This window comes from Lissotriton vulgaris, chromosome 12, assembly GCF_964263255.1.
Source record: "Lissotriton vulgaris chromosome 12, aLisVul1.2, whole genome shotgun sequence".
NCBI lineage: Eukaryota > Metazoa > Chordata > Amphibia > Caudata > Salamandridae > Lissotriton > Lissotriton vulgaris.
In genome coordinates this window covers 571,971,041-571,998,383 of record NC_141700.1, presented here as the reverse complement: position 1 = coordinate 571,998,383, position 27,343 = coordinate 571,971,041, and the positions used below count along the sequence as shown (strand labels likewise).

The following is a 27,343-nucleotide window of genomic DNA, read 5'->3' as shown; positions in this document are numbered from 1 at the left end:
GTTTAGGTTTGGAAGGAAAGAGGAAAATAAAATACTCCAATTTATCCAGGAATCTAAAATGGCCTTTAGAAGGAATGATTGTTGTGTTTTTCTTGAAACCATAAGAAAGAATACAATGCAAGACTTGTTTCAGCAAAAGGCTGGAATTGCAGTTTCCACCACCATCCTCAACATTTGAGGAAGGGTAGTTTTATGTATAGATTCTAATGAAGGGTCTGCTTGTTTCGAAACTATTTGGTGCAATTCACTGAGAGAGGTTGGCTACTTAATAGAAGAGATGCCTTCATACCAAATCAGTATGAGATTTTGTTTAGACCCTTCAAAAATCCTTAACCACAGGGATTGTGGATAACTTTGTCTGAAAAGAGCATTTTGTGCTGTGGTAAAGTGCAATAAATGTAATTTTATAGAGAAGAAATCTGAATACGATTTAGTCAAATGTAGAAAATATTGTAGCATTGTCTCTTCTTGAGCAATAAAATCAGAACCTCTTCCACATGAATTAAAATTATGTTTTCTTAGATGAATATTTTGCTGCCTTCAGGTTGTTCATCCTGCATCTTAAATGGAGAGGGGAAGCAGGGCTATTTGAGCCTTATTGCCTATTTAGGATTAGTGTCAACAAGATCAACTTCTTCCAACTAAAAGTTAACAACGTAAACATTTTTTTAAAAAAAAATCTTATTTTTCGTTTTGGTAGAGCAATTTATTGTGGACTTTTCAGCTGAGGTGGTCCCTGTATTCTGTGGTCCATTTTGAAATCTAGTATATTGAAAGCAAACAAATTCGGAAATGTGCATTTATATGAGAGTTTTCAGCATGTAATTATTTTAAAAATGGAAAAGTTGCTGTATTGAAAATGTGCTTCTGGATTCCTTTACCTTGGTGAAGATATTATTATTATACGCTCCTAGAAGATATCGATTTCGAGAGCTAGAATTACAAATGAGAAACCTTTCCTTCTTATACATTTAAAGGTTCTACCAATTACCTGTATCCATTTTTCTCTTGTAGTGGTGTCCTGCTTCGAGGCTCTGGAATACAGTGGGATCTCCGCAAGTCCCAGCCATATGATGTGTATGATCAAGTGGAATTTGATGTACCCATTGGTTCAAGGGGTGATTGCTATGACAGGTGAGTTTTAACACGATTTACGTTGGAGCGCACATTAAATGCCTTTTGTATGCACACTCTGTCTATACACTTTGAAGTCTTACTTCAGTTTGTTCAGTCCCTTCCTGGCAGATGTAAGTTTCACAACCACTAGGCTGAAGAATGTAAATGGCTCTGTATTTTGTGAGTCATTGCCGGCATGATTGAATTTCCTATTCCAGATCAAAGTAATATGCTCCGAGCAGATATTAATTAAGTTAAACCACAGTTCGAAAATATATATATGTCTGATGACTGATTCACTGGTATCCTTACGACCCATCTCGGTGAAGAGATGTAGATTATCGTCTCATTCTGAATCAAAGGTTGATAAGTGCGAGGTGTACAGTGCAAGGAAGAAACGCTCACTACCTACACTTTTACTTGCAATAGTTTTTTTTGTTTTTTTTTTTTAGATGAACCAGGAAGATCAGATATTTGTTGTAAATATTTAAATATATTTTTGCTGGGGGAGTGTTGGTTGTTTGCACTCTTTAAAGGCTATATATATATAATGCAATCATCCATGCGTAATGGTTGAGCAATATGAAGCTGAATTGTAGTCAAATATCACCAGATCGGTCCTTTCATTATTTCCATTACTTAATTGTGAATAGTTGTGTGTACCATCTTTAATTTGTATAGTAAAAGCACAAAACCCCCAAAATAGGTTTTAGAAAAATAGGGCCGGGTTAACGGCTTATTTCCAGTTGGCTTAATTATGTTTTGGTACATTTTAAAATTTGTCAATTACTTTACTGAAGTATCAGTTATCTTGCTATCCTCAGTGAGGTAACTAAAGCTAATTTTGTGTATTCACTTTTGCAGGTACCTATGCCGGGTGGAAGAGATGCGCCAGTCCTTGCGCATCTGCTTGCAGTGCCTTAACAAAATGCCAGAAGGGGAGATTAAAGTAGATGATGCTAAAATATCACCACCAAAGCGATCAGAAATGAAGGTAAACAAGCGCAATCAGTGATACAGCCTCATTTCCTTTGTGCAGTTTCCCATAAACCTGAAAATTAGTTCAGTAAAATAATTGGACCCTTCACTACTTAGCAAATTCCATCATGTACATTTGTAGGGCACTACGGTAAGCCATCGAAGAATTCTTTTGAAGGTAGCTCAAGGCCCCTCCTTCTAAGCATATTGTTGTAGAAAGTAACAGTTCATATGACTACGCCGCATGAATCTGTAGAGCGCTGTATCTGTAGCATAAATAGAATCAGAGAGGTGATTTACATTTTTTTTAACTACTCCTCTTTCGCTATGTATATATAAACTGTGTGTGTGTGTGTATATATATTATTTTGCTGAGGCTGCGATAGCGTAGCTTTTGTTATGGTTGTAGCAGAGTTTGCTTAGGAAAGAATTTTTTTGTTTCCTTAATAACTTTAGTGCAGTTGAATGAATTTACACAAAACTTTCCCAACTAAAAATGTTAATTCCCTTGAAGGCTGTCATGACAAGCTTTGCCTGTCACGCAAAAAAAAGTGTCCCAAATTCCCTTTGGAAGGATTTCTCTTTAATATATAAAAAAACGTCTGGAAACAATAACTTCAAATTTAGCACCCAGAAAGTGGCAGTCCCTTCCGTGACCTAAAAGCGCCTTTTTGATGCATGAGTCACGTACCCATTTGTAGTGTTTTTTTTGTTTTTTTATTTGACTGGTATAGGATTTTATTTTTCTACACCTTTTGGGGCCCACAGGACTGTGCAGAAATGCATTCCACAGAACAAAACTCTTGAGTCACAGCCAACTTTAGAGTTTCAAGATTTAAACTTTTTTTTTAGAGCCCTTATCCAGCCAATAAGATTAAAAAAACAATTTTTTTATATGTTAATGACCGGAATGGTGAGATATGACTCCAGTTAAATTGGCAGAGATATACAAAAGTGTTAACTCCTCATCAACTTTTTTAAAACATCTATATCACAAAAACTTCTCAATGGATTTGCTGCAAACAGAAGCATGCTTTGTGAATACAATCCTACTTTCATGCCAAGTTTGGTGGAATTCCTTGCAGTGGTACAGGCTTTATGCGTGAGCAAAATTTCCTAAGGGTGGCTAAAATGAGTAATCGCTTCATTTTTGCCCCAACACCCAAAAAACGTTTTTTCCACTGCTCGTATCGTCTAAAAAATTAATGAAGATGTAAATATGGCGTTTCGACTGAACAAAGTGGCCTTAGTCGCAAGTGACATGTGACCAGGGCTGTTGTATCAGTTGAAAGATGTTCTAGTGTGCATCAGTTCATTTAGCATCATCCCAAGTAGCGTTGGAGCCGTTCCTTTTTGGATTTGACTTCGGAATTTGATATTACAGACCTCATAGCCACCATGAATTATTACGCTCCCCTCGCTCAGGCAGATTCGCGTCAGCCAGTAGATGTATGGGAATACGTATATATTCCCATACATCTGGTATATATATTTACCTTCTGGTACCTACCTACCTACCTACCTACCTACTGGTGGTTGCAAGTAGGTAGTTATAGTTAGGACCATGTTTCCATAGGAAACCCGTTTTTTGACTTGACAATATCTTTGGTGCCATTTGATAAATCTTTAAGAAATTTCCTCCAAAAAGTGCCCCGGTGATTCTTGTTGCTCATGAAAAGTTTTGGGGTGATCCATCAAGAGGGATCTGAGAAAAAGGGGGGGGGGGGTAAAAAAAAGTGTGTTTCCTGTGTTAATTCCCATAGAGATTTTAGCCCGAACCTCTGGACAGAATTACACCAAGTTTGTCAGAAAGGTATCTCTTTGTCCTGAAAGAACCCTTTTTGTAATTTGGTGTAAATTCATTCAGTAGTTTGGGAGATATTAAAGGAAATTGAAATAAGGATATATATATAAGGAAGCAGATCCTCTGAGGATCCAAAAGTCCTCTTACTGAAATGTGATTGGCTACTTCAAGCAGTAAGTGTTGGCAGCCATCTTGGGACTTGGCTTCAGAGTTAAAACAATAAATAAGAAAGAGAAGTAGGCAGGGTAGGAGTTACCTGACCCTCTAGGCCTCTTGGTGGGGGTTGACCCCGCCTGGGGCAAAAAGCATTTCTTTGAATAGCTTTTTCAGCAGGAGTCGTGTTGGATCCGTGGCTCGTGCTTCTATACTATTTATCCCCCGGGGTAGCCAGGTCCCAGGGGCATGCAGGCTTACATAAAATTTAAGGGGGGATGCTGGGCCCCCTCCTTGGGCATTTTTATGCCCTGGGGATCACCTCCTCCCCAGTGCTCAAATATTGTAATGGGTGGGCAACTTCCACCAAGTTGGAGCAAACACTCCGCTTCCAGCAAACGAGAGCTGATAAAATGCTCTTGCTTGCTGAAAGCAGAATTTTATCTGTTTCTCTGCCTGCTGGGAAGCACGCAGGGAAACGGACTACAGAATTGCTCCTTTAAGCAGCTGACTCCATACAAGAGCAATACCAGGTCAGCAATGAGCAGAAAGATGCAAAATGGATATCAGAAACGAGCAGAAAGAGGCAAAATAAAGGCAAGAAACGAGGAAAAAGAGACAAAAATTACGGTCAGAAATGGGCAGAAAGAGGCAGGTTACACTGAGTCATTTGTAGTATGAGACTGCTAGGCTTTGTTAAACATGCATTGTTTAACATTGGTCAGGCTTACTAGTGTAGAATGTGCCTATGGAGTCTCACTGGCAACTACACATGGCATGTATCATCTCTTTGTGAAGTGTTAAAAGCATGTTTTAGTAGACATAACTGACCTCTGAGATATGCTGTAGGTTTGCCATAAAGCAATAAATGAAAGCTGTCTTGTCCAATCAAATCACTTTCTTACATATGCACATTAAGTTTACGAATACAGAAGTCATCACAACTATCAGCGTCACTTGGAAAACAGGAAATACAATTTAAAAGTGGTTTTCTTTAAAAATGATTGAAGAAACACACATTTTAACAGTATGTTATAAAACACGTATTCTCAAACATTGCTTAAAACATGTGCATATATGTGGTTTACACTGTTTGAAAAACATGCAGTCTTCGCGACTACTGATGTCATTGCGACTTCCAGCGTCACCGCAAAATTGGGAAATATTTTTTAAAGTAAAAAAAATAAAATGCAGAAAGAGGACTTCAAACAGAATTTAGTAAACACCTTTTGTCAAACAGTGTGTAAAATGTGTATATATGTTTTACACTTTTTGAAAACACATGTGATCTTCACGACATCACCGTGAAAATGGAACATTGTATTGACAAATTGCCATGAAGTTGCGACGATTAAAAAAAAAAAGTTATTAATCATCTGAAACAAATGAAGAGTGACACATAGAAATACAAAATGAGTTGTCCATTATGCATGTTTAATGTACAATATCTACTAACATTACTAACGAGTAGCTCCCCCAGTGGTACCATTGCATACTCGGGGCACCCAGGTGACATGGGTAGGTCCAGGGGGGTGGGTCCCCGGGCCCAAAATCGCCCATGAAAAGGGTCTGCATAGCCCTCCTCCCCCATTTGTGTATGACTGGGCCCGAGGGAATGGGTCCCGAGGGTCGAAATCAGCCCTGGGAGGAGGGTCTTTCGCCCCCCCCCCTCCTCATTAAAATAAATCCTGTATCGCTGAGGCTTCACTACCCTTAGAACCATTTGAGCTAGAAACATTACTTTTCTCATTAATATCTGGAGATTATGCAGCCAATTGTGGATTATGTGGCAAATGTGACCATTCTGCAAAAATAGCTGCAGCTGCACAATCGATTACTTCCAGTGGCCCTGCCCATTTGCACGATGTGATGCGACAAGGCAATCCTCTCCTTCCCAGCATTGTATCCCTCCTGAGGCCGACCACTCTCCTAACCCTCCCTGACACAACACCCTCTCCTCACCTCCATAGTGCAGCACCAGCCACTCGCTTATCCCAATGAGACACTCATACACCCACTGACAAACTCACTCAGACAGACGCACACCCACTCACAGGCTCACTCAGACTCGTGCAACCACTGACAGACCTACTCAGATACTGACGCACCCAGTAACACGCCCACTCATACACCCACTCAGGCCATCTCAGAAGCTCATGTAGCCACTCGCAGACTCACTGAGACACACACATCCATTGAGACACTCACGCACCCACTCACACACCCTCTTAGACACTCATGCACTCACAGCCCACACACACTTGATCTGAAAGGTTACAGGTTACAGTTAAGAAATAAAAATGAAACAGTAGAAATTCAATGGAAAAAACATAGATTATAGGGGTGTTATAGTTGGGAAATAACATTTTAACCTTAAAAAGTCACTGAAAAAAACAAAGGTTACAGGGACGTTAGGCTCACATTTCACTTAATCATAGAAAACCAGCAGTTACAGTTACCTGAGCTAACTATAACTTACATCCCTGCAATGCACTGCTTATGACCTCACATATTTCATCACTCATGACATGGTCAGTTGCATCACACCGAAACAACTATGAAAATTCCTGAAAAAATAATTTTGACTGTAATATGTTACGGCCTTAATATAAAAAGCACTGCCTTTTTGCATAGAAATTGAATCAACTTGTGATCCTTGCTCAGAGGTCTGACTAAATGACAGCCTCTCATTTTGCTTCCAATTGATGTAATGGATGAACATTTAATTCTGAAATACACCTTAATCGAAAGTGAAGTAACTTTTGGTGTTGTATTGTAATGGTCTTATTCTCGATCCTAGGTCTGGCAAACTAAATGTGTGACAGAACTTTTGGTTTTCCACTCTATATGACTATCAACATATTTTCTGCAATAAGGGCGCAGATTGGGAGTGGTTACAAGAACACGGTTTCATTCTGCAATTCCTCTTTGTTTGAAAAACGAAAGCATTGGTTACGAATAATGGGCAATTGCAAATGTTTTGTATCTTTGTTAAAAAGAAGCCCACTCGTAGCCAGATATCAAGTTGCAAAGAAGACCCACAAACAACAATCACTACTTAAGTTCTCCCAAAGACTTGAGTGAATGTGCATCTCGCTGCATCCCTATGTAAGGGAAATAAGCACAAAAATATGGAAGTTGAAACCATAACTTTAAAGATAGTCTATATCCGAAGTACTAGTGTGAGGAGAATATCACTTCATCTCATCCCTCAATTTCTGTTAAAATGTAAATAAAAACAAACCTGTCCTATGTCAATGCTAAAAGTGATCAAAACTACCTAGGAAAAACTAGTTGTATTAGTAGAGAGTATGTTGGCTGTCTGTTGTATTGACTAGGATAAATGTTTGTGGATAGATGATGCTTATTACATCATGATAATAGTCCATTATCGGCATCGGTGCCTAAGGGGTTTCTGACTGACTAAGATTGGCGAGAGTATGGAGCTAAGTTCACACCTGTCAGGTTGATGTTTTCGGTAAGTTGGCTACAGCCTTGATAATGGTTGTGTTCGGAAACCTCAGCTTCGTCTTAGGGAAGGTGTTGTCACGATAAGTATGTATGTTGGAATATGTTTTATGCGTCTCTTGTTTCCCGTTAGACATCTATGGAATCGCTGATCCACCATTTCAAGCTGTATACTGAAGGATATCAAGTGCCACCAGGAGCCACGTACACTGCTATTGAAGCTCCTAAGGTACTGCATTTAAATGTTTCCAGCTGTTAAAATTGGGTATTAGCATCTGAGTTCTTTCCTGAGCTGTATCCCAATAGCTTTATAATCCCATTCATACTACATTTATTTTTTCTTTTCTGTTTGCCAAGACTTTACTAATAAGCACTCCTATTCAATTTTGTTTTGGATTTCAAGGGTGATTGGTCAGTAAATTCTACTTTGATAGTTATTGTCTTGCAGTGTTTATCTGTTGCTTAAATAACTACACAAAAGCGGGCTCTGTTTCGTACAAGATCGTCTGCCATGCCTGTGCCATCCCGACTTCCATTCTTTTTCTTTTAGGTCACAGGACACTTCAGTGGGCTTGACCCTCTGTTGTATTATATTCTGTTACAAAATGATTTTCTCCTGTGGTTTGCCTTTGCACTTAAAAATTTCCATTTGCATTACATTGAATTGTGGAACCTTACCTATGGCATATGATTAATTTGTCTGACTAATGTAAATCTCCAGTTGTGCAACCAATACAACCCTGATACCCTTTACAGGGGCTGCTTTTTATTTTATCAAGTTTTTGGGTAGTTTCTGAGTCCTCTTAGCTATAAATTAAGAGCATGTATTGCATCCTTTGCCTTCTGGAACCGATGCAAGGCTGAGATCAGATTTATCAAGATACTGGTCATTGTTTTCAACCCATTAAGTGCCATAGTATTTGCTCCCCCTATTTATTATTTTTTTGGTTTTTAATTTAATTTTCTTAATTCAATATTGCACAAGCATGGTATTAGTATTTTGTAATGCCTGCCTTCACCCTTGATTTATAGGAGCACATCAGGTCATTTTATAGATATCCTGTTCATTAAATCAAGGTTTCACCAGTAGACAAAATAGCAGTTTTGAGGTGAAGAGGGTTGACTTTGCAGTTGCTCCTAACTGGAAATGAGCGTTATTATACTAGTGACAAAGTGTTAAGCTAATTGAAAAGGGCACTGAAATGCACAGATTCTTGGCCTGCCTGCAGTCTCAAAGGGTATACTTCTTTCATGAAGAAAGAGGACAAACCTCATCAACCAGACTGCCGACCACTACTGGTAGTCGTGTTGCTGATCTCCCCAGGTTACCCTTACCTACATTACAAGCTACTAGTGCAGTCCTTCAAGTCACTAAAGGGTGCAGGGGCCAAGCCACTAAAGAGGCTAAGAAACAAGAGGGCAACCATCACTTCACTCTGGCACCTCCACGTTCACCATACCTTTTACAGTGTAGAATGTCTTGGCATAAGGAGGCATGGAATGTATCTATTGAGGTCATATGCCTACTGGTTACCTTCAGAGTCAACCATACTTTGGAGTTCATAAAAAAACACAAACCCCAGCAATAAAAGAAGTGCTCAAATGTTTAGAACATTCTGTCTTCTTGAAAGGGACAATCGAAAATTCATAGAAAATTCATAGAAAATCATCAAAGCAAAGGGTTTGTTTTCCAATATTTGTGGGGCTAAATGAAATCAGGGTGTTTACATCTGATTCACCCGAAACATTTGTTTTATCCTCAACAGAGTGTTGCGATTTGGCCTTAGGCTCATCCAAGAAAATTTACAATTTATTCCTCCGGCCTAATTCATACATACACCCCTCAACAGTTTCCAGTGCCTGAATGATAACCTTTTTGCTGTCGTCTTTAATAGAGTAGACATCAAAGGTGAACTAGGTAGTGAGATGGCATCAACGATCAGGCTTCAAAATATCTACTTGCTATGACGAGTAGATTTTATCAGGTCGAACTATATTTAAGGCCTACTTGTCCTTTCTGGCGAGGTAACAAAGAACAGGTGTTCTGTTCAGTCAGAAAGTGAAGGAGCAAAAAAAGATGTCTTTAAATCTTCTTTTGATCTTGTCACATTTGCTCTGTGTTCAGAGACCGAAGTCAGTTTACAATTGCTTTTCCTTCTCTAACTACAGAGTTCCAAAATTTTGTAAAGTGAAATGTCTGACCTGCTGTACAAAGTCTATAATTAAATGCTGTAGGGTATCATGTTTTTCCTACACTACATTCAAATAGTATTTCAACTGTACAAACATTTCAAAATATATTTCAGTGTGAACACCCGTTTTTTGTACTTCTGTGTGATGAAAAACATATTTTAATAGGATGAAAAATCAGGACCCTTAACTTGGTGATGTGCAAATGATAAATATGTTTTCGGGAATCCGATTTTGACATTTTATTGTTAATACACTATATAGTTTTTTCAGTAAAGCTGCAAGGTAGTGGTAAGGTTTTTGGCCATTTTTAGGGGAAATTCCCTATCTGTAAATGACAGTGCCTTACCACATCATGCCTTAGTAATATATTTATTAAAAGTGAGTGTTTAAACACGAATTATGAAACATTCCTGCCCTTGCCCTGAGGGCAATGCTATAAGTAACTGAGAGGCACGTCAGGGATCATGTGTACCCTATATGTGGGCTAGAATCTTATTACATGTGGAGAAAACGTTTAGTCTATTTAATCAAACAAATCGTTTGTTTTGTACAGCAGAAATGCTGAACTCCCATATTTGAAGGTGCACTGAAATGTGAGAATGAAGTAAAAGGTGACTGTAAAAAAAAAAAAAACAATTGCCAATGATCACACAATTTGTGACCAGTTTATGAATCAAGTACATTACAGTTAGGTCGAGTAGATTATTGAGTTACTCGACCTGCAGAGCTAGTAAAAACATTTAGATTTTTGAGGTCTGACTACAATTCCATACTTTGATCGAAGATCTGCCCTCAGATGCCATGTCTACTCTTCAAGGAATTAGATCCTCAACTCATTCTGCCAATAGATGCACTTTTTTTTTTGTCCTCCTTTTTGGTTTATGCTGAAGGGCCAGGAGGATTTAAAACTATGGCTGGAAAGGCCTGATCTCTCCCTCCAGGGAGGTATGCGAACCTCACAGGCCAACAATCAGCCAGCCATGTCAAAGACCTGAGCCACCTACGCAAATAAGGTCCATAGAGAGAGGGATTACGATCGTGAGATGGCAGCCCAGGTCCCTGTAAAGTTGAAACCACACAAGTTGAGAAGTAAGTGTAGTTTATTACAGGAACACAGGAGCAAGGTAGGGAACAACCTACACAGGACTTCTTCATCAGCAACTACCATAGTTGCTAGGGAGGGGAAACCAGGATACAATGGAATGCATACAGAAACATTCTAAAGAATTAAAGGGCAACATAACACATCTTCCTCTTTTACAATTGGAGATAAAGAGGAAAAGAAACAAGATAAAGAAATAAGACTTTCAGCAAACAAAATCTTCTAGCCACTTAGGTTTAGAGCAAATGCGTTTCCGGTTTACACATATATCACTGCTACATGAAGGTTCATTGACAGATGTAGAATTGACATCATGATTAGGTGGAATAGGATCAGAGGTAGCAGGAACACAAGAGGGCGGAACTGACCCATCTGAATTGAAAGGAGGGTATACTACATTTGCACTGGGAGGAACATTATGTACAATGGGGGAGGAAGGGTTGGAATCGGAGGAAAGATTTTCAGAAACACTAAAACCACCATGATCCTCACAAGGAGTAGAATTGGGAGTGGAAGAACATGGCAGGTCAGGAGAAATGGAGTAGTCATTAGTTAAACAATTTTTACCTCTGTAGATGGCAATTCTTTTAAGATTCCACACTTTGCCATCGCTAAGAAGGACGGCATTTCGAAGTATCTTCTTAACCATAAGAGGTTCAGAAAATTGGGAATCACCCTTACACACTTTCCAGGGTTTTTTTACCTTTACCCACATACCAACATCAACTTCTGCCGTGCTAGAGCAACATTTCTTATCAAAATTTCTCTTATACTCAAGGTGCTTATCAATAACATCAGATCTGACTTTGTTCATGCAAATGTCTAAGCAAGACTTTTTGTGTAACCATTTGGGATTGCATTTAGTTCTGGCAACACGACCTCTCATGATCTCAAAGGGAGACATTTTTAAAGCATCATGAATATTGGTCCTATAGGACCAGACAGCTTTGAAGGCTGAGGTTTCCCAATCTTCACCATTTTGTACAGCTATTTGTATAGCATTTTTCAAAACTCTGTTGAACCTTTCGCAAAGTCCATTACCGCTAGGGTTGTAAAGAGAGGTAGTCTTATGAACAATACCAACACGTTCAAAATAGGATTTAGTTAATTTAGACGTGAACTGAACGCCATTATCACTGATGACCTGATTGGGCAGGCCTTCCTCAATGAAAACCTTATCAATAAAATTCAAAACTGAAGAAGAATCAACTTTGTCAACAATGGTGATATTGGGCCATCTGGAAAATACATCAATTATTGAGATTATAAACTTATGATTGACTCCAATTGGTCCCATAATGTCCAAAGCAACAGTATGCCAAGGACCTTCTGGAACCAAAGGCTCACACATGTCAGGTTTAAGTGTGTTGAGGACTTTGTCCGAATTAGAACAAATGATGCATTCACGAACAATTCTTTCAGTAAGGACATCAATACCTGGCCACCAATACCATTGTTTGACATTTTGTTTGGTCTTTACAATACCACAATGATCTTTGTGACACAGGTCAATAATGCCCTTCCTCAAAGAAGAAGGGGGAATGGCTTTCTCACCTCTAAAAATTGTATCATCACAAACAGTTAGTTCATTTCTAACTTCCCAATAGGGTTTAAGATCGGACGATAAATCCTTCTTATCAGTCCAACCTTCCCGAATGTAGGTGATAATAGAAGTTAAAGTATTGTCTTTGAGATAATCATCCTTCCACACCTTTTTATCTATACAAAAAGGATTACTATCAAGGACATAAGCAACATGGAGAGAATCCCATTCATTCACCTCACATTCTTGTAGATCAGTAGGCATACGGGAGAGAAAGTCAGCGATAACGTTGCTTTTACCAGGTAGGTATTCAATCTTAACAACAAAATCTTGTAGCCGCATGGACATTCTTGCAATTCTAGCAGTAGCATTATACATGCCTTCAGTAGAAAGGAGTTTAGTGAGAGGCTTATGGTCTGAACGTACTATACATTCTCTTCCCCATACAAAACTGCGAAAATGCTCAAGAGCCCAAACTACAGCCAAAGTCTCCTTCTCAATAACTGAGAACTTACTCTCCGGAACAGAAAGTGCTCTAGACGCAAATGCTACAATGCGTTCTTTACCTGAACTGTCAATCTGGGATAAAACACTTCCCAGACCTTTGTTACTAGCGTCAACAGTAACTACAGAACTAAGATCTAAATCAAAAGGACAAAGTACTGGAGCATTAACGATGTCCAGTTTGATACTATTGAACTCATCTTCGCAAAGAGGAGACCATTCAAATTTAACTTTGCTTTTTAGAAGTTGTCTAATGTTAAATACTTTGGATGAGAAATTTTTAACGAATTTAGAATAAAATTCTACCATCCCTAGAAATGATCTGACATCATCTCTACTGGCGGGAGAAGGAGCATCTTTTATAGCATCAACTAATTTAGTTTTGGTTGAAACACCATCACAACACAACACGTGTCCAAGATAAGTCACTGACTTAACTGCAAAATGGCATTTCGAATATTCAATGGTTAAACCCTTACTCTCTAGAATACCTAAGACTTCTTCTAGAATGGTATTGTGTTCATCTTTATCCTTACCATAAACAAGAATATCGTCCTGAAAGAATTTAACTTTAGGATGTTTCCCGAAAAGTTGGTGCATGATGCGCTGGAAAATGGCAGCGGCAGACGCTAAGCCAAATGGCATGCGTTTAAATTGGAAACATCCCATGGGAGTGATAAACGCCGTAAGTTGTCTACTCTCAGTGTCTAAGGAAATCTGATGGTATGCGGAGGATAAATCTATTGTAGAAAAATACATGGCACCATTAACTAGAGACAACATTTCATTAATTTTGGGTAAGGGGAATTTATCGACAACAATATTCTCATTTAAGTGGCGGAGGTCCACGCAAAGACGGATTTTGCCATTGGCACGCCTTGCGATAACCACTGGAGAAATCCAATTGGAGGACTCTATTGGTTCAATAATGTCTTCCTTTACAAGTTTTTCTAATTCCCTTTCAACATCAACCCGAACCAAAATAGGAATGTTCCTAGCCTTAAAAATTTTGGGGTTAGCATTATCTTTTAAAACAATGTGGTGGGAAAAACCTTGAAAATTTCCAATTCTACCACTAAAGACCTTAGGGAATTTCTTGAGCATGGCATCACCAATTTCAGTTCCCTCATTAATAACCAAAACAGGATCTGGACTGTTGGGATTCAAGACGATATCTAAATCCCATTGATCTCTCCACCCCAAGACGGAAGGTCCAACTTTAGCAACATACAATTTGCATAAAGCTTCTCTACCTTTAAACTTGAATAATAAAGGTTTGTAACCTAATACATCGATCTTACCACCGGAAAATCCTTCAGCAGAGATGTCAGGAGAAAAGAGATCATTTCCTAAATATTGAACAAATTTAGAATTCCAAACATTTTCATTAATGATGGTATATGGGGAACCGGAGTCAGCATAAATATCAATGGGAACACCACCAATAAGCATATTACAAATGGGTTTCTTAAGAACATTCCTTTTCCCTGAGTCATTAATATTAAAAATGTAAACTTTCTCAAGGGGTTTAGGTATGCAGATCTCATTCATAGAGCAAGGTGTAATACTCTTCACACAATCATTATCAACATAACAATGCATAACTTTGTCACTCAAATCTTCTTCATCATCAGAAGATGAATCATAAACAATTTTAACTTTTTTGGTTTTCAATCTATTGCAAGCTCTGGAGTAATGTCCAATTAAATTGCAATTAGAACACTTTTCCTTCAATGCAGGACAAAGTTTGTAGTTAGCTAAGTGCGAACCGCTTCCACAACGAAAGCATTTCAAATTATCGTTCTTTTTAAACTCAGTAGGTTTATTTTTATGTTGAAGCCTTTGTTTGTAGTTGGATTTCCCTTGAACTTTTGAAACAGTTTGATCACTAGTAGTTTTAGAGTCAGAGACAGCTTTTTCCTCATTTTTAATAGCTTTAGCACTTCGACCGGAGAGCTCAGCTTTTCTGACAATGGCTAAAATATCTTTGAGGTCTGAGTCTCCATTTATCCAAAGTCTGTCCTGAATGGAAGGATCAGAAGCGTGCATAACTACTTGGTCTCTGATAAACTGTTCTTGAAGATGATCGAATTTACAATCCTCAGCAATTTTTTTAAGTTCAGCAATATAAACATCAATGTTTTCTCCAGGTCTTTGTTTCCTGTGAAAAAATTTGTAACGAGTAATACCTATACAAACTTTAGGTGAAAAATGACTGTCAAAGTCTTTTAGAATGTCATCAAAGACATTAGAATCACCACTACCACCACTTTTAGGCATTTCTTCATAAACTTTAAGACAACCTGCACCTAATGAGTGTAAGAAAAGTTTTTTCTTTCTTTCAGGTTTCATTTTGCCATCCTCATCAATAGTGTCAATAAAGTTCATAAAATACGCTTTCCACTGGAGCCATTTCATGCAAGGTTCTAAACCAGTGGGCCAAAAGGGTTGTGGTGACTGAATTGTAAAATTCTGAGAAGTCATTATGAATAATGAAAATAATAAAGAGTAATAAAATCTTACTTGAAGACTTGGTAGGAGAATCCTTTGACTGTGCACTTGGAACGAAGAAAAAGGAAAATAATAATAAATAATTCACTCTTAAAGAATTTGATAAATAAAATTAAACCTTTTCATAGATGAGCGTAATGTAATGTAAACGCTCTGAAAACGCGCTCTCAAACGCGTGGAGAAAGGTAAAATAAAGCGGGTGTAAATTGCTTTAAAACGCGCTTTCAAACGCGTAGCGAAAACGAAGTGTTGCTATGGTGATGAACTTGGAAGCTTACGCGCAATGCTCTAATGGACGCTCTGGTTGCCAAGGAGATGATCCCTGACGCTGATCCTCGACGCTCGTCAATGCGTGGAAGACGTTGCGCTGTGAAGACGAGCTGACGTCATATCCAAACAAAGGAGCGAAGACGAAGGGAGAGCGAGCATGGAATGAGCTGCGTGCAGAAGCGCTTGAAGGTAACGATCGCTTCAGAGATTCAAAAGATGCATTAGCTGCAACAAGGTTTTCAATTATCCAAAGTTAATAGAAAGTCACAAAAAATTAGAATAACAAAAACGGAATGAATTAAGTCCGTTAAGAGAGGAGCAGAGTAAACAGTAACAGGTTACTCACAGAGTTCCTCGAGGTTAAATTCAGGAAGCATTCATCAAGTACCTCGAGGTTAAATTCAGGAAGCATTCATCAAGGCTATTAAGAGGTGAAACTCGACTAGAAGCAGGTCGAAGTTTAATGTTGATAGAAGTTAATCATTGAAGTAGAATTTTTCCAAGATGAATTTCCTTGAAGTTTCTCTTTTTTTAAAAAAAAATAAGAAGAAAAATTGTAGAAATATGGGTTCTTCAGATTCCTGGTGTTCCTTCTTGAAGCCAAGTCGCCAAAATTGTAAAGTTGAAACCACACAAGTTGAGAAGTAAGTGTAGTTTATTACAGGAACACAGGAGCAAGGTAGGGAACAACCTACACAGGACTTCTTCATCAGCAACTACCATAGTTGCTAGGGAGGGGAAACCAGGATACAATGGAATGCATACAGAAACATTCTAAAGAATTAAAGGGCAACATAACAGTCCCATACGACCAGTATAGCATACTGCTAATCATTGGACCAATATGTTTATGCACAAAAGAAAGAGTGCTTAAGAGATATTGCCAACAGGGTGATGATTGTACTAGTCTTCCCATATCTCCCAGAACTTTCGAATGAGAGTTGCTGCGGTATAGTTTAGATATTCTTTGTACTGAACTCAACCATTCTGACTCCAGGGGGGCAAGGGAGAATCCACTTGATACATAACTCTCTTCATGCAAGCAGAATTTGAACACAAATAAGTGATTTTTGTGCCTTAGAAAAAAGCAATTAATCCCCCCTTCCACCAACCACCCCGAAAATTACCAAAGCCAGGCTCATCTTAATCTCTTAACCCGTAATCTCAGAGAGAGTCTTAACCACTTTGTGCCAGAAGATTTGGATTGAAGGGCACTGCCAGAACATATGAACATCGTCGTCCTTTTCTTCGCTGCACTTAAAGCACTTTCTTGCCACCCAATTTCCAAGCTTCACCAATTTCCTTGGCATCCAATAGGCCTTGTGGACAGTAAACAGATGTTTTCTCTTAAGCGGGGCATCCTTTACAGATAGCCACAAATAAGACCTAGATATTTGCCAAAGTAATTTAATGTCCTGGTTTGGCAGTTCCCTCTTCCAGATCTCCGTGAGCAGAGTTTGCACCTCTTCCCCGGCCTGGAGTAACATCCAGTACCGCTCTGAAACTTCTTTCTCCAAGAGTGCTTGTTGCTGTATCCTGTCTTCCCAGTACTGGTTCCCCTTGCCATCCTTTCCTAGGCCCTTTCCCCAACTTGCTAGTTGATAATATTTACATTTCGAAACGGAGCCCTCAGTAAAATCTACCAAATACTGCCAGGGTACTAACTGATTGTCGTCTATTATTTGCCCCATCTATGTATACCGCAGTCGCGCAAGGGGATTAAGAATGTTTCCAGGAGTCAGGCTAGGGTCCCGTGGGCCATATCTGAGCAAGGCTACTGTAATAAGGTATTTCTAGTGAAAGTCTTACTCTGTACCACCGCTTGCATGCGCCCAAAAGGATCTTAAGTCTCACTTTGGTGAAGAACTATGCATGGCCAAATTTAAAGAGTAAAAAAATCCTATGTCCGGGAAGGCCGGCAGTAAGAGCTCTTAATAGCAGCGACAAAAAGGAGCTGTCCATCAACAACTGTCATACATTATTTAAGTGGCAGGCCCAATAATAATAATAGAGGTCTGGACTTGCAATGGCACCATGTTCCTTTTTCCAATGGAGCTTTCTCCAAGCAATTCTGACCCCTTTATCCCTCCAAATAAAACTACTAAATTCCCCTTGTACTTTCTTAAACCACTCTCTTTTGAATTCTACTGGAATTGCATTAAAAGAAAAAGTAAATTTAGGGAGAATTGACATTTTAAATTGATTGGATCTGCCTATAAATGAAATTGAAAGACCTCCCCACGCCTTAAGTAGCTTTCTGGCCCCAGAGGCTACTTTATTAAAATTAAGCTGAGCTAATTTGTTTAGATCGTGTACTACTTGAATTGCCAGGTACATTATTTCCCGTCTTATCAGGTCACTGGTGTGCTGCGTATTCCATTATCTCAGTTCGTTGCTGATTAACACCATAACTGGACACCCTTCCACACCCTTCCAGAGTATCCCAGATTGCCAAATCCCCTGAATAAACCATCAAATCAGCTGTATTCAAACCAATTTTTTCCCTATCCATAGCAAACAAAGGAATACATATTCTTACATGCGCTTAATTTGCATGCCAATGGCTCCATATAGAGGTTAAAAAGGAGAGGTGAAAGAGGGCACCCTTGCCTGGTCCCTCTTCCAATATGAATTGGTTTGGTGAGATTTCCGTTAACTAAAATCCTGGCCGAGGGGGTTTTATATAAAGAACTAACTGCCACTAAAAATTCCTCTCCGAGATTGAACTGCTGAATCATCCTATACATTGAGGGCCAGCTAACTCTATTGAAGGCCTTAGCAGCATTGAAAGTCAGTACTGTCAGGAATCTACTGTGCTCCCCAGCCGAATCTATTGCCCCAATTAGGTAATGCGTTAGTTTGTATAGTTAACTTTAACAAAGCTTTTCTGATGACTCTGAAGCAGAGTGCCCAAAACCTTTTCGAGCCGCTAGGTTAAAATTGGTGTATACATTTTATAGTCACACTTTAGGAGGGAGATAGGTCTGTAAGACTCGCAGCCCTAGGGTGTTTGTTTTGTTTGAGAATTATGTTTATAGTGGCCTCGTCCCAGGAAGGCGGGAGATCCTGTCTATGCAAAAAAGCTGAATTAAAAAGTTGTAACAAAATGGGTGCCAATTCTTCATTTAGAATCATGTAAATCTCATAGAATCGGGGCCAGCTGCTTTCCCTTTTTTTAAGTTACTGATCACGCTAAAAACATCTTCAAGACAGATAGTGACATTCAAGTCGTCGTTAGAGGCCACTGTAAGGATGGAAGTTCTAGGTCTTGAAGAAAGTTCTCGATTTGGTCCCCCCTCCACCAGATCTTCTGTATATAAATCTTGAAAGAATTGCGCAAAGGGGTTTTCAACCTCTGCATCGTCTGAGTCTGTTTTACCTGTGTTTTCACATCTTATTGCCTTAATCCTATTCCTTGTCTGATTAGATTTTGTTTTCCAGGCCTGCAATTTGCCACAACCCTCCCTATATTCATGGTGGGAAAGATTGCTGGCTTTCCACTTCCTCCTCACTATTGCCTCCAAGTAGTTAGAAAGTTCTAGCCTTGCTAGTTGTAGGAATTGTTCAATTTGCGTCAATGATTGAGCATTGAGAGCCTTCTCAAGCTCTAGTTGGAAGGTCCATACTGACTATTCGAGTATACAAATTTCCTCCCTTACCTTTTTATTTTGGGCAGCAGTTAAACTAATTAAAATGCCTCTTAAAAAGGCCTAATAAGTGTCCTATACAATATTCAAGGAAGTGGACGCATAGTTTAAAAGGAAAAAATTATTTGTGACAACTTTCAACTTCTCAACTACCTGTGGATCTAAAAGTAATGTAGGGTTATGTGTCCAGCTACGAGAAGACCTATTCACCGGTGTAAACTCTAGGCCAACTGCTGAGTGGCCCGATAAGTGCTCCGGAATATTAGTAACTCTGGTAGTGTTTTTTCTGATTAAATAATCTACCAGGAAGAAGTCTAACCTGGACTGGTGGACATATTTTTTTTGTGAAAAGTAAACCTCGCCCCAGCACTCTCTCCTTTGCTACCCCTAAGTCTCCAGATGCCAATAAGACCAATATCCTCTTTCAGCAGTTTCAGCTCAGTTCTCATAGTGGGTGCAATTGTGGTTGTCCTCATGGACGATTTGTCCTGAGCAGGATCAATTACTATATTAAAATCCCCTCCTAGTATAATAGGGAGGTTAAGGTGTACAAGATGGAGGAATAAAGCACGAAGGGGGCGGGATAGTCTAAAATAGGCCCTTAGTACCCTACAAATGCCAACCAAGAGCTAAAAATGTTAACCTGGGCTATTGCCCATCTTCCTGCCAAATCAACAACACACTCCCCCAGAGTGGCTTGAATGGACTTCTTAAAGAGAAGCGCCATCCCCTTCACCGAGCATGACTGAGTGGTGGTACACACGCAGTGGTCTATCCAGTTCTGTCCTTTTAATCTCTCCCCATTCCTCTTTATGTAAATGCGATTCCTGCCAAAGGAAAACCTCACAATCTGAGAGCCTAAGATACTCTAAGATATTCTAAGATTCTCTTTCTTCTGGAGGCAACCCTAAGACCAGTGACACTCAAGGTTAGAACTTTTAAATGTCTAGGTCTCCCTAGGCTCGTCATAGATTAAACTTTGATGGCCGGGACTAACTGAATATAGTTGTGACCCTAGCACATCTAGCTGGTCTATTTTATATGATGAGGACGTATTATTTCTTTTATTTTCTCCCACATGCTCGCCCACCCGTGAGAAAAAGAAAAAAACTGTGTATATTTTGGGGTTTTTTGGTGGTGGCCCACCCTGGGGAACCCTCCCTAATAACTAAAGGTATTCTAAAAGATTTCCTCTTCAAGCTCTCCCCCTACACCACGCCAATGGAGTCTGTCATTTCTGCTGCACGTTAGTCTGTTCAATTAAGGAGCTAACTTTGTTAGGGTATCTAAAATTATGCATTTGGTTGTTCCATATAAGTCTCAGGTAGACGGGGAAACAAATATAAGCAGTAGCACCCAGTTCTCTAAGGTCTTGAATAAACTCCCCTAACTCCCATTGTCTATCTTGCGTAGCTCGTGAGAGATCCGACCTTATATGAGAGGGGCCAGTCTCCCTTCTGATAGCTCCCTGCTTTAAGGACCCACAAGGATTTTCTCTTTAAGAGAGTATGACTTGAAATTAACAAGGATTTTCCTCTGAGTTTTCCTTGCTGTCTTTCGTGAAAACGGATCACTAGGAACCCTTTGAATATCTTCTTCTAATTTTATTCGTCAATATAAGGGGACTGATCGTAAAACTCTTGATATTCTCTCCATCAAATCCTTGTGGTATATTCAAAATCCTGATGATGTTTCTCCTGTGCTGTTTTCAAGGGCTTCTAACTTGTCCCGAAGCTCTTTATCCCCATTATTACTAATGAGGGAGAAGAGTGTTGCATCCACTATTACCTCAAGCTCCGGCAGTTGTTGCATTATCTACATACTGATCTTGAGGCACTTAGGCCACACCTATTCCTCCATCCAAGTATCTGTTGATCGGTCCAGCCTGTCATATTGAGACTTTGAAGACAACAAGACTCGTATCTTTTCTTGCAACGTGTCCCAACACAGTTTATGCAACATCTTTTGGCTCTTTTTCTCCTGTATACAATCCACCTCCTGTCAAGCAGCATAAATCGATGTTTGGAGTCCATATCTGAAGCTGAAACTTTATTCATTACATTGAAGACTAATGTCCTATTGGCTTATAAAACTAAAATAAGTATGGGGACAGCCTGGCCTTCTCCATGAAAGAACATTTACAAAATAAATTAAGGTCAAAGTGTCAAGCCAATACCAAATTTGTTTGAAATATCGTGCACAGTTCTACCATAATCGTCCTGTAATTTAGTGAACATTTCCTATTGTTCGAGGAATTTCCCTCATTCAGGAGATGTTAAATGGTTCATTGGCCCACACCTTAATGTTTAGAAAACTTTGCAAACTATTTATCCATCCTTGCTCAATACAAGAGGCATAAGAGCTATACTAGCATTTCATTTTTTGCTTGGTATTTTGTAAGTGACAATGTGGTTGAGGTATCAAGCCTTTTTCCTTACTACGACCTACAAGGCCAGTCTGAGGAAAGGTGCAACGTCTGACATATGGTACTCTGTTACCAGCTTCAATAACATGAGTATCAGTTCAGCTTTCCCTATTTTTCCTATTTTGACTGCTGCTTCTCTAAAACCAAAGCATATACATCTATGTTGGACAATAGAGAGATACTTCACTATAACTGCTGTTCTTTAGTATTGGTATTGTTAAAGTTACATTGACCTAGTTTCCTTCTGTACGATGCTTTTATAACGTTTCTTCTCCTCACCTGTTGTGAAAATCTGAGGATAAAGCCTCCATGGTAGAGGCGGGACAAGCCACTCCTTCGCTTTGGCTGCCTGCCACATCCAAATTGATTTGGTTGATAAGGTCCAGTACTGTTGTTTTAAATCTGTTTTATTACTTCTGGGCACAACTCTTCAACAGGGGCAGCCAGTCTGGTGAATAATTCAAAGCCCGTGAATCTATGAAAGATACCAAGACTTGGAAACTGTAGTGGAATAAAAGCAAACTTTTTTTATCCTGACTGCACAAGCTCCGTCAATGTTCCCATTTCACTCTGTCACAGACTTTTTCATGATACTGAGCTATTGAGACATGTTGTTCTTTAACAACGACCTTTGAGAGCCTAAACACTTATTAAACTTTGAGGCAAATTCTCTGACTTATCGCTGTTGGAGGTGGGGGTATTGCAGTCGATGGGCTGACCTTTTGTTTACCCCAAGCTTATAGATACCGGAAAGTACAAATGATATTGAATACAAAGGAAAGTGGCCTGATGAGAAATAAAAGGATGAGTGAGGTGATGCAAGAAATGTACTTCATTTTTCTATTATCATTGCCACTGGGTACTACAGGACTAAGTATGTTTTAACTACAAATAAATCCTAAGATTAACAAGAAATGAAGACCTAATGAACTGTCTGTCAACAATGGCCATCCTAGAGACATTTTGGGCAAAACTGGTTTGAGATTAAAATGGAATCTTGCTATAGGGTGGTTCTCAGTACATGTCTAAAAACTTTGCTAATTTCTTCATTATTAAGGAACTTATGATATAATGTTTTGATCTTCTTGTTATGGTGGTTTCCTGTACAAAACAGGGCTGTAACATACAAATGTGAAATGTAAGTAAGCTGTAATGCTAACAGCTGAAACTTGTCTATGGAGCTAGATATAAAGCAGGGTATGAAACACCAAACTCTACTTGCATTTAAAATAGTTAATTTACTAGAGAAAAAAGTCATTTTCTTCAGTCTGCTCAAATTCAGTGATGCTTTTTTTTATGTACATCTGCAGCCTTCTCGGGCATGTGTATTGTCATCTGTGACTTGGTAAAGCTCTCTTTGTGACTAGTTTGGCTTTTTCTTGTTTACAGGGTGAATTTGGTGTGTACCTTGTCTCGGACGGTAGTAGCCGACCCTATCGCTGCAAAATCAAAGCACCAGGTTTTGCTCACTTGGTAAGATTTGTTTCTTACTATTGTCTGTTCCTGCAAATGATGATCAATAAATGTAGTCATACATCCAGACGTCCTATCCGTATGTGCAAGAATGTATGCAGTCTCATCAAATTGTGTAGAAGCAGCTGTAACACTTTAAAAACTTAGTAGTTCAATTCAGATTCCAGAATGGGTGGCTCTGTTCATTCCCTAACGGCTTAGTCTTGGAACGATTGTTTGTAATAGAGGGGTACTTTTAATTCACTTTTTGTTATACCAACCCCTTGAATTGGTTCTCCTCTCTCTACTTGTTATTCATGTCCTTTGGAAGCCATTCTCAAAAAACGTTGTTCCTGCTAGATCTAATTTTCAAGCGTATGGTAGATCTGCTTGCACGTCTATTTTGTTGGTAATAGGAGAATGTTACTGCTGTCGCATAATCATCTAGAAAAAAAAACTTTTTGCTCAAAAGGTTAATGTGTGACGTTATCTTTATTGGTGAAAAAGGTTTTCCTCACATTGTGTCTTGAATCATAGTGATTACATTAAAATAAAATGCTACTAAGACATGAATCCAGGTCTCTCTCATGTTGTTTGAGAAGTCCAACGAACCTAAACTAAATACTGGCTGTGAAAATTATTTAAGCTTTTTCTTTGGCTGGTGATTGATTGTTATTGTCGGTAACTTGAAAAAGATGAGTTCAGACATGCTACCTCATAATATTGTTGAATTCAATATTTTGGTGTTAAGAAAAACTTCTAGTTGAGGCCTCATCAAATGACAACACCTCCGCCATGTACATTGAACGCATCTCAGCTGTTTACCATGTGTAGTAGATTTTAGTGACATTAATGTAGGTCAAGCAACTTGGATATTGTTACAACCTTCCTTAGTGCTCTTGTAGAGTGCAGTTTGACAAGTAAATCACTACAAATTCATATGTTGCTACCAAAGCGAACTACGAATACATAGTTTTAGGGCGGGATCTTTCTGTGTGACATTAATCGATCATGTTAACTAATATTCAGGTGATGGTGTTCAGCTCTGCCTAAATAATCTAGATGAATGGGTAATAGACTAAATAGCTGAAATGGAATTTATATGGTTAATCTTAATGAAAATATACTATAGAAATGAGATATCGGGGGCAGAGCTAGCCAAGCCCGAAGATGGCCGCTTCTTGAGCGAGCTACTTTGGTCACGTAACAATCCTTAATCTATCCTGCACCTAGTGAGCTCCATGAAGCTTGTGTCCTTTGCAGAACTGCATTGGAGGACTGGATCCGTCCTTAGAAACCCGCTTGGCGTGAAAATCAATCTGGAGAAGCTGGAGATCAGGCGTGGCCGTGCGGCGTAAGGGAGGCCCAGGTTAGGAAGACGTGGGCTGAAGCCGCGAGCTCAAGTAAACACCGGCCGTGACGTAGAGCACGCAAGTGGCAGCCCCCATCCTGCAGTGCGGCATCGCCAATCCTTGCTGCAAGTAGCAGGGAGGCGGCGGACGCACGCAGCCGCTACTCGAGGGCGGCGCACAAAAAACTCAATACCCCTTCACACGGCCTGAGCAGCGTAACCGAGGCCGGAGCAACAAATGAGTGGCGAAAGACGGCATCGGTTGTGGCGCCAGAGGGCACAAAAACCTATGCAGCATTAACCCTGAGATTCCGGCATGGGAGGACATCAAGGCGAACCACGGCCGTGGGATCGTGAAGGTGAGACTGCAAGGCCCCCAATGCAGATATTGTGAGAAATTAAAGGCACACACTGAAAGTGTCGACTGAGGGGGCAACCAAGGGTAAAGGTGGTGCGCTGGGGCAGACCTTAGCTTGACACGATAATCAAGATACGCCACAGCTGCCATTTACCGGGGGACGGCGCCCCCGTCGACACAGCACATACACCTTACAGGGGAAGACAGCACGATCGGGCAGACCAAGTCCAGGGTCTGCCTGCTACAGCCCCAATACACAGGAGGGCGAGTCTGCTCACAGCGCGGCCAGCAGCAGCCTTGTCCATGAACTACTTCCACTACCCTAGTGCGCCATAGAGGGCTGCGGCCAGGAAATTCAGTGCGTTGATAAGTGTTGGTGGGCCCCACAGGCACAAGTAGATTAGGAACCAAATGTTGAACATCACCTGAGTCTGCCTTGGGGTTTTGTTTGGAAGGTGCTGGGTCCGAAAAAGAGCAGTACAAATTTAGCTGCAACATAGAGGAACTGCTGATGGGGAGGTCCACTTGCCACGCCATAGACTGGCACACAGCAAGCTAATCATAAAACAACGCCCGGGAGAAACTGCTTAACAGTGGGGAAGTTGGCAGCGACGTCCGAGGGCCCAGCGCCGTTGTAAGAAAGGCATCCCTGAGCGGACTGTATCTGATGCGCCTAAAGACAGGGGCAAAGGTCAAAGATAACGGCGCATTTTGAATATTTAATTTGGATAGGCAAAGGCACGCACCCCTTACAGACCCTACAGGAGGACCATGGGGAAAACGGACAGGACCCAATCAAAGTTACAATTCGAACAAATGAAAAAAGCAACCAAGTGGGGTCAGGAGGTTCAGCAACCTACTCAGAACGCAGTGGCGCCCACAGTCGTAGAAGCTTCCTGGGATGTGCACTCCATGTTTACGACTATACAGGCCAACCTAACAAATATTAATTGGAAAATAGACACCCTCACATAGAGTGGATTGGATGTCTGAAGAATACGGAGTGCATAGAAATGGCTGAATGAAGAATTTCTGATGTTGAAGATGTGCACCAGCAAATGGACCAGCGGCAGGGTAAGATGGATAAAACCATACTAGCCCTAATGGCGAGGGCCGAAGACTCCGAAGCACGCTGAAGAAGGAACAACCTTCGACTAATGGGTATTGCGGAGACAATAACACAGGCCTGATGGAAAAATACATCGAAGGACTGCTAACGACTCTGCTGGGAAGGGAAACTTTCTCTGGTGTTTTTATTGTTGAACGGGCACATGGATCACTGGCCCCACCACCTCCACTGGGCGCCAGACCAAGGCCGATCATTGCCAGGCTACTAAACTAGATTGTAATGCGGCGCTCCGGAAATCCATAGAACTGGGAAGTCTAAAGCATGAAGGAATGGACATTTCCATATACCCCGACTTCACACAGCAGGTCCAGGAATCCCAAAAGCAGTTCCTGCCAGTGAAGAAGCAGCTTCGTGACCAGAACATTCCATATGCAATGATGACCCCGCGCTGTTGCGGATCACGGATGGCGACAAGTCAACTGTGTATAATGAACTTAAGGATGTGCTCAAGTTTTTACAGCAAAAAAGCCCCCAAGCCCCCAGGAGGCAGTCACCGAGGGGCGGCCCGGATGAACAGCAGGACACATTTGACGTTGAATAACTGACTTGCTCCACCGGCACCGCCGGTGTGAGGTTGCAAGATGCAGATACAAGAACACGCCTCTGTAACCACTCGCATAGATAAATGCATACTCTGATACTGGGTTTTTAGCAACCCTTTCATGACTTTGTGTTATATGTGTATTGCGCTTAGTTAAACAAAAAAGGGTCACTTATGACAAGAGATGTGCTGCACTATCAAGGATAGGTCACAGGTGTACAAAACCTTTGAGTTTCTTGATGTGACCACCCTTGCGATTTTTATATTGCCGGAATATCATGGCTGGCAGCTCCCGCCAACCTGTGTGCACCACACCAAGTTCCTGTTTCAAAAACGGGAGGGAGGGGTGAGGGGAGTCACCTGGTCTTTTTTCCATTGTCTTCGCCGTAGTTACGGGGTTGGCTAAGTGGGAGGGGGATGGGTGGGGTGAAAATTCGAAAATCCTGGCCAGCATGACTGTAGAAGATACCATCTTACGTCGCAGAGACCAACACACAAGTCACTGGCAAGTCCAATTCACAGGCAATGATGCATACGGATAAAAGAACGCAGTACACTAGATCATTAACATTCCTGACCTGGAATGTCGGAGGCCTTCAGAATTCACGAAAATTCACAAGGTTCTGGCATACCTAGACCGACCTAAGGTAGATGTTGCCTGCCTGCAGGAAACACATCTTACAGATACCACAGAGAAGAGAATAGGTGCAAGGTGGGGTTCTTACAGAATGGCATCTTCCTAATCCACCTATGCCAGAGGAGTAATGCTCCTGGTTCGACGTGGTACCCCATTTACCC

The 27,343-nt window shown here is 40.4% G+C and overlaps 1 protein-coding gene across 1 annotated transcript in view; it reads left to right on the top strand.

Moving 5' to 3' along the window:
* NDUFS2 (NADH:ubiquinone oxidoreductase core subunit S2) overlaps positions 1-27,343 on the top strand; it is a 102,548-nt gene that overhangs the window by 63,035 nt on the left and 12,170 nt on the right. Inside the window, exons 9-12 of the mRNA XM_086945431.1 lie at positions 1,015-1,134; positions 1,981-2,110; positions 7,653-7,748; positions 23,104-23,187. Of these exons, the coding sequence (XP_086801557.1) occupies positions 1,015-1,134; positions 1,981-2,110; positions 7,653-7,748; positions 23,104-23,187 (430 nt within the window). The remainder of the gene's footprint in view (positions 1-1,014; positions 1,135-1,980; positions 2,111-7,652; positions 7,749-23,103; positions 23,188-27,343) is intronic.